Source organism: Eretmochelys imbricata, chromosome 1 (genome assembly GCF_965152235.1).
Source record: "Eretmochelys imbricata isolate rEreImb1 chromosome 1, rEreImb1.hap1, whole genome shotgun sequence".
NCBI classification, from domain to species: domain Eukaryota; kingdom Metazoa; phylum Chordata; order Testudines; family Cheloniidae; genus Eretmochelys; species Eretmochelys imbricata.
In genome coordinates this window covers 334,276,086-334,291,211 of record NC_135572.1, presented here as the reverse complement: position 1 = coordinate 334,291,211, position 15,126 = coordinate 334,276,086, and the positions used below count along the sequence as shown (strand labels likewise).

The 15,126-nt window shown below is 41.6% G+C and overlaps 1 protein-coding gene across 1 annotated transcript in view; it reads left to right on the top strand.

Moving 5' to 3' along the window:
• The window catches only part of LHFPL3 (LHFPL tetraspan subfamily member 3), a 313,820-nt gene that overhangs the window by 264,790 nt on the left and 33,904 nt on the right, over positions 1–15,126 (top strand). The window contains exon 2 of the mRNA XM_077807029.1: positions 7,657–7,926. Coding sequence (XP_077663155.1) covers positions 7,657–7,926 — 270 coding nt within the window. The remainder of the gene's footprint in view (positions 1–7,656; positions 7,927–15,126) is intronic.

Here is a 15,126-nt window from a genome sequence, read left to right as displayed (position 1 = left end):
TTTTGCGGTTAACAAGCATGTTATCTCTGGAGACACAAATCCACAATTTGAGAACTGCAAAACTAAGCATCTCTGATGGTGTCTTCTAGACCAGATGTGGGCAAACTGTGGCCCACAGGACTGTCCTGCCCAGCCCCTGAGCTCCCAGCCAGGGAGGCTACCCTGACCCCTTCCCTGCTGTCCCCCCTCCCCTGCAGCCACGCCGCCGCCCGGGCAGCGCTCTAAGCGCCGGGGCTGCACATTCCAGCCGGGCGGCACGGCAGCCAGACATGCTGCTTTGAGCGGCATGGTAAAGGAGGTGGGGGAGTTGCATAAGGGGTGAGGGGATCCGGGGGGCAGTCAGGGGACAGGGAGCAAGGGGTGGTTGGAGGGGGCTGAGGTTCTGGGGGGGTGGTCAGGGGATGGGGAATAGGGGGGGATTGGATAGGCATGGGAGTCCCGGGGGGCAGTCAGGGGACAGGGAGCAGGGGGCAGTTGGATCGGTGTGGGAGTCCCTGGGGGCCTGTCAGGGGGTGGGGATGTGGATAGGGGTTGGGGCAGTCAGGGGACAGGGAGCAAGGGGGTTTGGATAGGGGGTGGGGTCCTGGGGGAGTGGTTAAGGTCAGGGGGTCTTGGGAGGGGACTGTCAGGGGACAAGGAGCGGGGGAGGGTTGGATGGGTCGGTGGTTCTGAGGGGGGCAGTCAGGGGGTGGGAAGTGGGAGGGGTCAAATAGGGGCAGGGGCCAGACTGTTTGGGGAGGCACAGCCTTCCCTACCCCACCCTCCACACAGTTTTGCAACTCCAATGTGGCCCTCGGGCCAAAAAGTTTGCCCACCCCTGTTCTAGACTGAGCATTGAGTCCCATTGGGTAGATAGAAAGATTAACTTAAATAATCTATACAGAAGCCCCTGGAGCCCCATAAAATTGGGTCACTAATCCATGAACTATTGGAACTCATTTAACAAAACTTTTCTCAAACATTACATGAATATATTGTCTCATACTATAGAATTAGAATTTATAATCCCTATTCCATAATGAGATCTCTTTGAGCTATAATGTATCTTAATTAAAACTATCTTTAGATAGGTTTGTTCCTCAAAAAGCATTTTATCAAAAAAATCCGATTTAAATCAAAAACATCCAATTTTTTTTTTAAATCATTGATTTGTATCCACCCTGAAAGGGGCACAGCAGAGAGTCTGAGGAGAGAAAGAGTGATCTTCCCATTGAACCAGGACCCACACCTGCTGACCTTTGGTGGGGGCCAACTCCAATTTTCAGAGGGGTTGTGCAGCTTGTGGCCTTGGCTGGACTGATAGAACCAACAGAGTGCTGTCTCCAGCTTCAGATCTTCAAGCGCGCCCACACAAGTGTCTAGGACTCTGAAATCCAGAGTGTACGCTCCAGGGTGGGGTAAATGGTGGCAGTGTAAATGCCAGTTAAATACATTTCATTTATTACTGTATACTATATTTGTTAATTGATTGTATTCAACTGCCCCTTGTGGGTTTAAATTAGTAGTGACATTTAATCTTAGTCTGTTATACCCTGTTTAAATTGTTAAGTAAAGGCATGTTAACTCTAATTTAAGTATATTGGATGTATATTATTTATAATTGGCATTTCTGAGTTAGACCCATGCCACAGTTTATTATTATTTATTATTAGAATAGGTTTTTCCTGGAGCTTCCCAAGGCACACCATTGAGTGTGTACTGGGGCCAGCCAGGTGACGGCACCGCCAATTTAAAATTCCTTTAGGAGTAAAGGGACTGCAGCAGAGGGGTGGATAGAGGATTCCCACGTATCCAACATCACCACTGGGATACTCAGGATCTCCTTTAATGTCAACAACATCAGGCACCCAGGCGAGTGTTGCCGGCTCCTGAGTAACCCAGGGAGGAAAGGGAGGGGTTACACTGTTGTTATTTATATTGTGGTAGGAGCTTCTGTGACATCCGCTACTGCACTTCACACACGCACACCCCTGCCTCTCCACTTGCCAGTGCCTGCTCCCTATTCTCATTACAATGTCTGTTTTCCTCATGTCTATTCCCCCTCCTCAGTCGGGTGGCAGCTCATTGGACTCATCCCCATTGTCTCCTTGCAAAGGCTCTAATGCAGTAGTTCTCAACCTATTTACCATTGTGGGTAGCTCTCTCTGTATAACGTGGGCTGCATCCACACAATATGTATACTACCTGTATGGCAATGAGGATGTCTCATGAGCCACAGCTGTGTGCTGATTGGGCTGCAAGCGGCCCCCAGGCCACAGGTTGAGAACTACTGCTCTAATGAGCCTCTCCACCACTAACCCTGTGAATCTACATATTTCCTTCCAGTCCGCTCAGCACGGTGGGACTGGCAAGGGGAAGAGAAGCACAGCAACTGTTCATGGCTGAGTAAGTTGCGGCCTGCGTGCTGATATGCAGAGGCACCATAGAAGACTCATCCGGAGTGGACACCCCCACATGACAGCCACCAGACCTTGTGCTGTGATTGGGTTTATAATCCTGCAAATGCTGAACTTCCAGACTCTGCCACCAACTAGCTTGCGCAGTTGCTGGCTCTCTCAACCTGTACATTACCTCCTGCCCCCTCCATTCTGTCTGTCTAACGAGCTATTTATAACACGCTCATCACTGTGCTGTCTGAGAGCCCTGCAGAAAATGCAAACCAAGTGGTCCAAATCTGACCACAATTTGACGTGTCTTTTGTTTTCACCCTCCTCTCTTGTGCATATATATGAAGATCATCTCTCTCCTTTCCTTTCCTCTAGCATCATCTAATACCCTAACAATTTGGGTTTTTTTAAAAAGAACATTTTCTCTTTCTCTCTTCTTCCTCCTTTCCTTTCTTCCCCAGGACCCTCCTCCCACCAAGAGGTTGGTGATTATTGTACAAGGGCCACAGATTTTGATGTTACTATCTTCTTGAACCCGGGCATTGGGCTGTCTTCCATCCATGTTTCCCATTGAGCTGATGGCTCCTTCAACCCAGACCTCACCTGAATGCTTAGTGTAGCAATACACTGGATGAAATCCTGGCCCCGTTGAAGTCAATGGGAAAACTCTCTTTTACTTCAATAGAGCAAGGAGTTTACCCACTGTCTTTGTAAACCACCTGTAAAGGACAGGTCCTAAAAACCAAGAATCTCTCTGGATTTTAGGGACATGAAGTCTTCTGTGTGTGTATAGTAGTGGACGACGCTGTGTCACCTTTTCCCCTTACTCCATTCTTTCTCTCTCCTACCAAGCAGCATGCCTCCATTGCGTCTCATGTGCAAGTAAATTGTTCATGCGGCCAGGAAAAGATGGAAGAGCCCAGCTTGTTGAATGTGTTGAGAAAATGAGAATTGGTCAATAGCAGTTATTTCTATAGCAATTAGCTTTTTTATAAATAGAAACAAACTCATAGGTGCACAGTTTTAATGGTGAGAGTAGTTAACCATTGGAACAAATACCAAGGGTTGTGGTGGATTCACCATAACTGGAAATTTTAAAATCAAGATTGGGTGTTTATAAAAACGACCAATCAGGAACTACTTTGGGGAATTCCTATGACCCCAGGAGGTCAGAGAAGATGATAACAATGGTCCCTCTAGCATTATAATCTATGGTATTTTCCATGAAAATATGTCATCTGTATTTGAGGAAAGTATCTGACCATAAACTTTAGTTACTCACTATTTCAACCTGAGCATGTACAGTACTACAGGGGAGTCGGATAATATTTGATTGATCTGAGTGGCAAGTCAGTCAATGCCATAAATAACTCAATCTGTTTTTCCAGTCTCTGAAAGTGTCATTTCTGTACCATTCCTAGTGTCTTCCATTTCCAGGAGCTGAAATTTTAGACTGCCACCAATTTCAGTGATTTGTCTTGTCACTCACAGCCCTGAAGAAACTGACAACTCATAGCAGACATTTGAGAAAAAGCTATTAAGAAAATGTTTATCTGGCATGTTTGAGTTATATTTATTAATTAATTATTACAGATCTTGAAAGATTTACCAAATGCCTACTAGTGTTAGCCAGAGGGATAAACCTATTAGCCTAAGTCTGATGTGAAATATGTGAGAAGATCTACATGTGAAGTTCAGGGGCAACAACTCCATTGCCTTGACTGTTGCTCCTAAGCAAAAACAGAGTAAAACAGACATGATTCTTATCAGTTTCACTGCTCCCTGCAAAGAGTTCTAAGTAGTAGCAGTGAGATTATTCAGCACCTTGTCAATTTCACTCTGCTGAGGATTGGGGAAGCTATAATGAGCAGCAGAGACACTGGAATAAACTATCTGCAGACTCGGGAAGACTGCTAATAGGCTACCTTCATTTTGCATTTGGAATTAGGCTAACATAAATCTAACTTCTTTTTGGTGTTGTGGTTGTTAATGGAGCCTAAGTTTTGTAGAAATTGATGGTTCATTCAATAGAGACAGCTTCAGTCACTGAAAGCTTCTGGGATTTTAAAAATATCCGCTGTTTCTACTCAATCAAGTGGAGTTATTGTTTACATATTTTAGTTGCAAACAACGGACCATATCCTTCAGGCTTTACTACATACCTTTTTCAGGCTATGCTCCTATTGAAATCAATGGAAGTTGATACTCAATAAGATCTGCAGGATCAGGCTCTGCATCTGTATTACCAAGAAATTTCTCTGCAGTTCAACTGTAATTGCAAAATAATTTATCTTTTTTTAAAATGGTTTCTATTTTTAAAAGATATCTATGAATCCAAAAGCTGCTTCCTTACAGAGAATATTTCCTAATCCTCTTTAGAAGGATTAAAATGTAAAACATTCTAGCAATACAAAAGAGAATCTGTAGGTGGATTTTATACCTGTCTTTTCTCTCTTTAAAGATTTTATATTCTTGCAGCTGATAAATGAAAAGTTACCGGAGTTATAGTATCAAACATGCCTATATCTTTTTAGGAATTAATTGCAAAAAGCTTTCCTAAGTTATTTTGTTTATGTTAACCTCTAAAGTTGTGACATGATTCCTGCATCTGAAGATGCAGTCAACGGTAGTCAAAAGGCATTTTAATTTGCTCAACCAGCATACACTCAGCAAATCACTGTAGGTTTAATTGTCCTAGAAAGTATTACTGGAAGATATATTTTCATACAAATGAGCTCTTCAGTAAGAATTTGTAAAATGCATTAGCTACAAACAGGTTTTATTAATTAAAACAAACATATCTTGAAAACATTCTTTTTCCAGCTTCCTTCAATAACTTACTTTTGTGATGATCCTAAGAAAAATGCCATTCCTAGTTGATGTTTGCACTATCTCTTTCATACTATCTCATCATAGCAATTGAGGGAATCTCAATGCCCATTTCTAGTTATATTCCAAGACCAGAGTGCCACTGAGCAAGTACTATTTTGTGCTTTTGGGTGGGGGTAATTTTGTTTTTTTGCAAAAGAAGTTGGTTTTGTTTGGGGGTGGGGAAAGGGGAGGTGTATAAACTGATAGGCTTAACTTTGTCTTGAAATAGAAAGAACTTGTACCACCTCCTAAAAGTTCACTGTAGCACCAGCAGCTGTAGAGTAGATAGAGGTCAGCAGCCGTAGAGTAGTTACATTCTGCTCCTAATTGCACAAGTTATAACATATGTACGTCACTGTAACTAGATCAAAATTTGTCCAGCAACCTTTTAGAGGGCCTGAAGTTACTGATACATACATTTTTCATGAATCCAGCTAGTTCCTTTGAATTATCCATTGATGCAGGTGGCTTCTCGCAGAATATTATATACTGTGCATTAAGACTCACAAAAGAATTCAGTGTCCATATTTGAAACATGCATTCAACTTCAGTGACATTACAGAGGCCACTGAAAGTTTGGATATACTTTTAGAAGAATAGTGTGCCCCCAGTGTACCAAACAGCCAGATTGAAGAGGCAGAGGTTTGCGCTGGAGATAAGACATGTCTTCAAGCTAGAAAAGCCAGAACAGAGACACTAAAATGGATAATTTAAAGCACAAGGATTTGCTGATTTTCATTTAGACAGTATATACTAATAAATTAACTAATTTAACACAATTTTTATCTTTAGATTCTTCTTCCTTTTGTATTGCTTTTTTAAAAAATGTAAATGATATTAATTACATTCACTTAGTCATGATGGGCCTGACTCCACAACCTTTACACCGAGTACTACTGACACAGACAGACCTGTTAGCTGCAGTGAAGTTATCTGTGTGAGCAAGAGTTCCAGCATTGGACCTTATAGGCATAAAATTCAAGCATGTTGCCTTCATATGAAATGTGTCTTCAATACCTAATTGTGCAGTTCCCTAAGCCAAATATCCCCTCCCTCTTCCAAGGTGAATGTAAATGCAGAATGATTAAAAATTGCTTGTCCTTTCTGCATAGATGGTGGGTCTGATTTTTCACTGCATTACATCAATGTAATGCCTTTGTGACTACCGGTGTAACATAGTGGAAACTCAGGTTTGGTGCAGTTATTTCTGTTTAGCACTCCAGTCAAATAGTTTATCTTTTAATTTCCCATGAAATGTCAAGTACATATTTTCCCAATCAATAATTCAGATTTAGTGAAGTAATAACTCAGTGGAGGGACTCCACTTATGCTTATATTAGTAAGGTTTGGGAATTTGTCTTTATGCTGTTTTCTCATCCTAGTAAGTGAGGGAAGCCAGACAACCACTACACTTCTGAATGCACTCACACAGGAACAGGATAAAAGACAAAAACACCACTTCACCTATGGGTGGACACTCTTCAAAAAGTGATCACTCTATAGCTCACTGATCAATCCTCATCCTCAAAGGAAACCTGCACAACGCTTTCAAAAGACAAGCCTGGGAGCTTAAATTTATAACTCTGCTCGACACTAAAATTATGGACTGTACAGAGACGCTGGATTTATGGCTTATTACAACAATCAGTACCTCCCTAGCCCTCTCTTTTTGTCATAATGGGCCACTCTATCTTGAATGATCCCTTATGATATGTGCTAACTACTTATGCTGAACAGTCAGTTCCCCCTTGCATTTTGCTGTGATGGGGAGAGTACCTTTTCCAGACCTGAAGAAGAGCTCTGCATGGCTCAAAAGCTTGTCTCTCGCACCAACAGAAGCTGGTCCAATAAAAGATATCACCTCACTCACCTTGTCTCTCTAATATCCTGGGACCAACAGGGCTACAACTACACTGCATATGGCTGAGATTCATATAATTTATGGATTTTTTTCCTCTGTTTTTTCCATTTATTTACTTTGGAGCATTTGGCAGCACTTTATGCGTATTCAGTTTCACCGTTTTCCCTGTGTAATCAGCTAGTTAATCAGTTTTGTCCTTTTTTGTGTGTGAGTCTTTCATGCAACAACAAAGAAGAGAAAAACATTCTGAGTAATAGGAAAATGAAACCACAAAAATTGGCTGGGGGTTTCAGGGACAGGACTTTAATTTGTTTCTTTCGTTTAGCAGGTTTCAAGTTGGTGGTGTGTCAAACTTTCTTACATTTAATATTTAACTAGATTTCATAATTGTGTGACATATTTGTTTTCTATATAACCTATTTTTGAAGTTCTGGATAAAAAGGTTATGTTTTAATAATAAAGTATGTGGATATGCAAAAAATGAAAGTTTGGACACATGATCCCATTATTCTCCCTTTGTTTTTGTTTTTTTCCAAGCTGCCTGTCTCGTCCTGGGCTGTATGATTTTTCCTGATGGCTGGGATTCAGATGAGGTAAAACGGATGTGTGGTGAAAAGACAGACAAGTACACACTTGGGGCTTGTTCAGTTCGCTGGGCATATATCCTGGCTATTATTGGAATCTTGGATGCCCTGATCCTCTCGTTTCTGGCATTTGTGCTTGGCAACAGACAAGACAGCTTGCTAGCAGAGGAACTCAAGTTGGAAAACAAAGGTAGGATTGCCTATACTCTGTGCTGCCTCAAGGGCAAATACTTAAAAAAACAATTATCTCTCTTTTTAGCAAAAAAAAATCACACTTTCTTATGTTGTAATTTGCTGGGGGTTTTAATAATTTTTTTAGTTCCCAAATCAAAGAACTCCTTAAGTTACAATAATTTCTGCTCTGTTATAGAACTTACTGATTTGTGCTTAACATTGTGGAAGGAGTAGATAAAATATTTTTTTTTACATTTCGCCTTAGTTTCCTGACTTGTTTTGTATTTCATTATCATTGAAACTTTACCATCTTTAACCTTGTCCACACGCCTCTCTGCATTTGTTCTTATTTTGTTTCCTTTAGGATTTTGCATTGTAATATGAATACCTGCGGGCTGCGGTATACTCATGCACAGTATGTTACTGTGCAATAGAAAGTAACAAAGGAATGGATGGCTTGGGAGACTGGTAATGACTTATGTAATGAGGTAGCCCAGGGGTAGTCAATAGACAGACCGCAGGCCAAATCCAAACTATCAGATGCTTTTGAACGGACTTCGAAATCTTTTTATTTACTTATTATCATTATTGTTGTTTTGTTTTATTATTTTTTATTATCATCATTGTTATTATTTTCTCTGAAGTCTGGACCTTGACTATACATTGACCAAGAAATTTGGACCTTGACAAAAAATAATTGACTACCCCTGAGATAGTCTTTGTAATGCGGTGCCATGGTCTAGTGGATTGACAACAGAGCTCCAAAGTCACAACACAAAAGTTCTAACCCCTGTTCTGATTTAACTCACTGTGTTGCCTTGAGTTGGTTTCCTAGCCACCTCACATGGATATGGGGTAGGTTAATAATTGAATGTTTATACAGTGATTTGAGAATGTGGCATTCACCACCCATCAGAAGCCAGTAGAAGCTTAAAGCTGTTTCTTTGGCAGCGTACATTGTGTATAGCAGTTCATGTCAGTCCAGTTCCTAGTGCACAGCTGTCCACATCTCTGAAAGCACCTATCTAATTGGTGCTAACTGGCACAGTTGGGATCAGTCAGCACACGAAAGCCAAAGGCTGATTTGACTTGAAGACTGAACTAACCCACACAACTCTAGGACTCACTAGTGCCCTATTAACGTTAAGGTGTCTAGGAAGGCTTGTATTATCATTGCCTTTAATCTGCATGTTCTGTGGATAAACTGAGGGCTTCATTTTCCAGGTCTGTCAGTGTGGCATCTTTCTACAAGAATGACATTCACTTAACATTTTAAAAGGAAATTGTAAAAGGAAAATTCATCTCTGTGTCTTCTAAGTATGGCAAAAGCACATTTAGAATTTTTCTCAGGAGACCCAGTATACAATTGAAACTAGAAGTGTTTCACACAGGGTCAGAATTTTGGCTTGCTTATCTGAATTTCACCTACCAGAATTTCAGATATACATTTTTTTAACTGAACGTCTTTAATAAACATACTAATTCAAGGTATACAGCTAGATGATAAAACACTTTCACCCTTAAATTTGTGAATGTTTGTGTGTATCTTAATTTGTTTCCCAAAATTTGCCTTTGCTCCAATAGAATTATATGATTATACCACTTTTATACCAACTGATCCTGGGGGCATACATTACAAAAGACTTGGGTCTGCTCTAAACAATGCCAGCTGCAATGGCCCCTTAAGAGCTCTTCAAAAATTACTGGAGTGGAAGGCATCCTGGCCACTCTCTTAGCATGACCTGTACACGAGGGAGGCCAGATAGCATGGCATGCAGCTGATTGTGCTGGCTCTGCATCAGCCAGAGATTCCCCTGTGAAAAGGGAATGCCCAGCTGTCCACTTATGTCATCCTCTACCACAACAGGGCCAGGCTATGGACCAAAAATCTGTCTCCACATTTTCTGATATTGTTATGGAGTAACTAGGCATGAAAGAATGCAATAACGTATAAGCATAGAAACATTATTACCTGATACAGAAAAATCACAGTTCACAGGGTCATTATTAGAGATTATTAATGGTTATAATTGTAAAATTAATCTTGGGCCCAATCCTGAAGTCCTAATTCAAGCAAAACTCCCACTGACTTTAATGACAGTTTGTTTGAGTAAGCCCTTTGTACCAGAATTATTTCTGGAAATTGGAACAAGGAAGTGTATACAAAACAAGGTTATGAAGTAAAGTAACAAAATCACAGAAAAGAACAGTCTGTACTCCTCTGTTGTTTTTGACATTCAGAATAGCTAAATGTTAATAGGTTAATGAATGCTCAAAAATAAGAAACGTCTTAAAATTCTGAACTGGAGAGGACTGAGACAAGTGTTCCATATGCAAGACAGCTGTATTTTTTTCACCATTTCTTACTCCTCTCTAGTTTACTCAGGTTTGAGAATAAATGTAACACACTGGTCAACATGTGTTCTAGGTTTGATTACTATAACACAGTCTGAAATGTAGTTTTCAATGTATAGTCTATATGCAGTTTTTCTGATACATAAATTCTGTGTTACAATCTGTATATTTTTCCACACAAAATCAACTATAACCTGAAGGAGGGAGGCATCTCTAAAAAAGACTTTCACATGATACTTATGCACAGCTATTCTGTTCTCTCTTTTCATTAATGGCATATTTTGCTTTTTGTTACAGGAACCAACAATAGTGGCTTAAAGCACTGTACGTTATCAAAATTAATGGCAATGAGAGTGATAGCACACGGGATAGGAATTAATCTTGGTTTTAGGCTTCATCAACACCATTTAAAATGAGCCAGCAATATCAGGCATTTACCTTGATGTGTTATAGAATAGCATAATTTAATATGTTGAACTGTATTAATTTTAATTATGTAAAATTCAGGCTCTAGCCAAAGCATGAAGTGATCACAAGAGATGTATTTTCAATTTCTTTTGGAAAAAGACTGTTATGGCAGAATATTCTAGTTTCATGCATGTTATGAGGCATCAATGTATAAGCGTTCAGGTTGAAACTCTCCTCTCCACAGGAAGAGTTAAAGTTACCCCATGCAGTAAACTCCACACAGAGAGACGTCAGTGGGATTGTGTGGGTTAAAGCACTCTCCTTTGACTGGTTGGGCTGTCAGACCAACTTTTCTAAGGTTCCTTGGAAGGGCAGAACAGCTACAAGAAAGGAGGGTTAACACTCAGGCTCACCTTTTGAGACCAGATGGTCCCAGGTGAGCAGTTTGAACTAGGGGTTTCCCAGCCTAAAAAGCCCCAGGGCTGACACAGGGAAAGGGAATAGTGTGCTAGGCAGGAGAGCCAAAGACAGAGACAAGAGCGAGTTGCTCCCTGGTGACGGAGCAGTGGTGTCTTAGCTGAAGTTTCTGTAAGAATGAATTAATTTCCTGTGTGTAGTTTTCACCGTCTCTGTTGCAGGTGAACGGGACTTGTGTACATTTGGTAAATAAATAAAACAGAGTTTAAAATCCCAAAATCTGCTATTGCTTAGAAAGGGGCAACAGTGCACTTGCTAGAGATCCTGTATGACTAAGTGCTCTTCAGCTGTCATGTCATGCCTAAGAAAGATAGCTTGCTCACGTACACATATGGCTTATAATAAATGTGCATCAAATACTACAAAATCCCTCACATGTTTCCATCAGGCAGATACAGAAACACACAAGTCTGTGTTTTCAAACTTAGGTGCCTAAATATGGATTTGGATGCCCAATTTTAGGCATCCAAGTTCGAAAATTATGGCCACAATGTATACAAAAATTCAAATAGTATCATCCAACTGAAGCAGGCATGCTGGGCTCCCTTATCCTCCAGCTATTCACAATAAGCTCCGCTGTTCCCCCTTCATTCTACAGAATCAAATCCCCTGAGGTCTCCTGAGATATAAAAATCTAATATATGAAAAATCTTGTTTTAAAAGTTCGCACTTAATTTTCTGTAAAATAGCTCCTAAAATTTAACTATTTTTATTCTAGTCTCTTTCTTTGATTGACATTTTCCTTTCCTTGCCATGGCTGCCCACCTCTCTTCCATCCTTCATTTGTACAAGCTTAGGAGTGATCCACATGTTTCCTCTAGCTCAGGGGTGAGCAAACTTTTTGGCCCGAGGGACCACATCAGGGTTGCAAAACGGTATGGAGGGCCGGGTAGGGAAGGCTGTGCCTCCACAAACAGCCTGGCCCCCACCCCTATCCGCCCCCTCCCACTTCCCGCCCCCTGACTGCCCCCCTCAGAAGCCCCGACCCATCCAACCCCCCCCACTCCTTGTCCCCTGACCGCCCCCTCCCGGGACCCCCCGCCCCGACCGCCCCACTGGGATTCCACCCCCTATCCAACCCTCCCTCAACCCTCCCTGTCCCCTGGCTGTCCCGACCCCTATCCATACCCCCGCTCTCTGACAGGCCCCCCGCCCCACTCTTTGTCCCCTGACCGCCCCCTCCCGGGACCTCTGCCCCTAAATGACCCCGGGACCCTACCCCTTATCCAACCCCGTCCCGCCCCCCCCGCTCCCTATCCCACCCCTCCCGGGACCCCCCAGGCCTCACCCCCATCCACTCTTATTGGAAAGCCTGGGAGGTAAGCGGGCGCAAGCCGCGCTGCCTGCATGGCTGTGAGGGAGGGGGGACAGCGGGGGAGGGGTCGGGGGCTAGTCTCCCTGGCCGGGAGCTCAGGGGCCGGGCAGGATGGTTCCGTGGGCCGTAGTTTACCCACCTCTGCTCTAGCTCCATGCTCAGGGTGTTTTTTACTGCTTGTAACACAAAACCAGCTTGACCAGTTGTATTCCTACTTTACAAGGAAGAGGAAAACTACCTGGGTGCTATTCTTCAGTGAATCCATTGCTGCAGTCAAACACCACATTTACCAGATAAACCATGCAGACCTGCAGAGCTGGGACTAAGAGCCTAAGACAAATGTTTATTCTTAAGTGCCTAAAAGGAAGAGTCAAATAACTACTCCACTTTCCATAGCTGCTGAATAAAAATTGAATCACTCATTTCAGTGCAAAAAGAATGCATCCGATGAAGTGAGCTGTAGCTCACGAAAGCTTATGCTCAAATAAATTGGTTAGTCTCTAAGGTGCCACAAGTACTCCTTTTCTTTTTGCGAATACAGACTAACACGGCTGTTATTCTGAAACCTGTCATTTCAGTGCCTAATTTTAGATGTGGAAACTTGAAAATCCTTGCCCTAGTTGATAGTTCCCAAACACAATTCTCTGCCATTTGAACTAAGGCAAAAAACTCTGTTAAAGTGGTAAAGGACTCAGATGTTCTCTTTCAGCTGCAATCAGCTATAAAAAAGTCACGCTGCTCATACATATAATATAATCATTACAATTAGATGCAATTGCCAATTACTTTGTTTAATTACAATCCGCTTTCTTCAAATACAGCCTACAACATAGGGCCTACACAATGAATTTACAAGGCTTTTTAAACATAAAGGAAGTTTGAAGGGTTAGTACCAAGACATTTTTGATCCAGAGGTTCACAAGGAAATGTTAAATGCAAATCCAAAAAAATGTAATGATCTATAATTAAAAGGCAGTTTAACTGACTCTCTTAAAACTATATCTGAAAAAATCTCCACCTCCAGCATCTGGCTATTTTCAGGTTACACCAACTTTGCCAGCCAGAAGTATATGGGAGATAAAAATTATGATTGCAACCTTAGCTGTGGTGAGAACATCACCTCTCCATAATGAGGAATCTGCCTACACCCAGCACTGCATGTGGGGTCTAACCACAGCTTCATAAAGACAAATTATAACCTCTCTGTTCCTACATATGATACTTGCAATAGAGCATTCACATTTTTCCCCCCAACAGTCTGCTGTGGTATTAAATATATGGTCTGTGTCTAAACTGCAGTGGTCATCTGTTTCAAGTAATATAACTCAACAAATCCATAGTACTTATGGACTACATTTTGACCTCATATACATGCAGGCAAATCCTATTGATTTCAATGGAAAGGTGTGTATGTATTAGAAGAATGAATAGGATTCCATACTTTCTGTAAAAAGAACAGGCATACTTGTGGCACCTTAGAGACTAACAAATTTATTTGAGCATAAGCTTTCGTGAGCTACAGCTCACTTCATCGGATCCATTCAGTGGAAAATACAGTAGGGAGATTTATATACACAGAGAACATGAAACAATGGGTGTTACCATACACACTGTAAGGAGAGTGATCACTTAAGGTGAGCTATTACCAGCGAGGGGAAGGGGGGAACCTTTTGTAGTGATAATCAAGGTGGGCCATTTCCAGCAGTTGACAAGAACGCCTGAGGAACAGCGGGGAGAGGGGAATAAACATGGGGAAATAGTTTTACTTTGTGTAATGACACATCCACTCCCAGTCTTTATTCAAGCCTAAATTAATTGTATCCAGTTTGCAAATTAATTCCAATTCAGCAGTCTCTCATTGGAGTCTGGTTTTGAAGTTTTTTGTTGAAGAATTGCAACTTTTAGGTCTGTAATCAAGTAACCAAAGAGATTGAAGTGTTCTCCGACTGGTTTTTGAATGTTATAATTCTTGACATCTGATCTGTGCATTTCCTATGTCTCAACTTGCATTAGGATCTGCTAACATGATCCCAACATCTCTGCAAAGTCACATGGTTAATACAACTCCACACAAGCATAGGAGTCTTTGTGATAGTTCTTGGGGTACCCAGGATTGTAAATCACCGTGTTACGCCCTGCTGCCAATGTGAGCATGTCTTGCCTATGCTTAACTGGGTGTCAGCTTCCTGACACTGCCAGGCTGTTAGCCCAGAGGAACGTGTGTGAACAGCTACACCAGGGCTTACTTTGGCTTGCTAATTAACCATAGATGCACCTGAGTCCCTAAGCCCCTTTGAAGTGTTTCGCTGTAGTATCCAGCCCCTTCTCCATGGAACACTCATAGAAATACCAGGTCAGCTGTCCCCAAGTGCACACCAGTTTGAATGATTCAGCTCAAGATCAGCATCTAGCTTAATATCACAGCACTTAGATATAAACATAGTGAAAACAAGGATAAGTTTATTATCAAAGATTCAAGTAATAGTGACAGGTTTCAGAGGGGTAGCTGTGTTAGTCTGTATTAGCAAAAACAACGAGGAGTCCCTGTGGCACCTTAGAGACTAACAAATTTATGCCAGAATAAATGTGTTAGTCTCTAAGGTGCCACAAGGACTCCACATTTGTTAAGTAATAGTGAGTAATGATATTAGAAAAAAAACGTTACATATACAACAAAATTATTACATGCTTTCT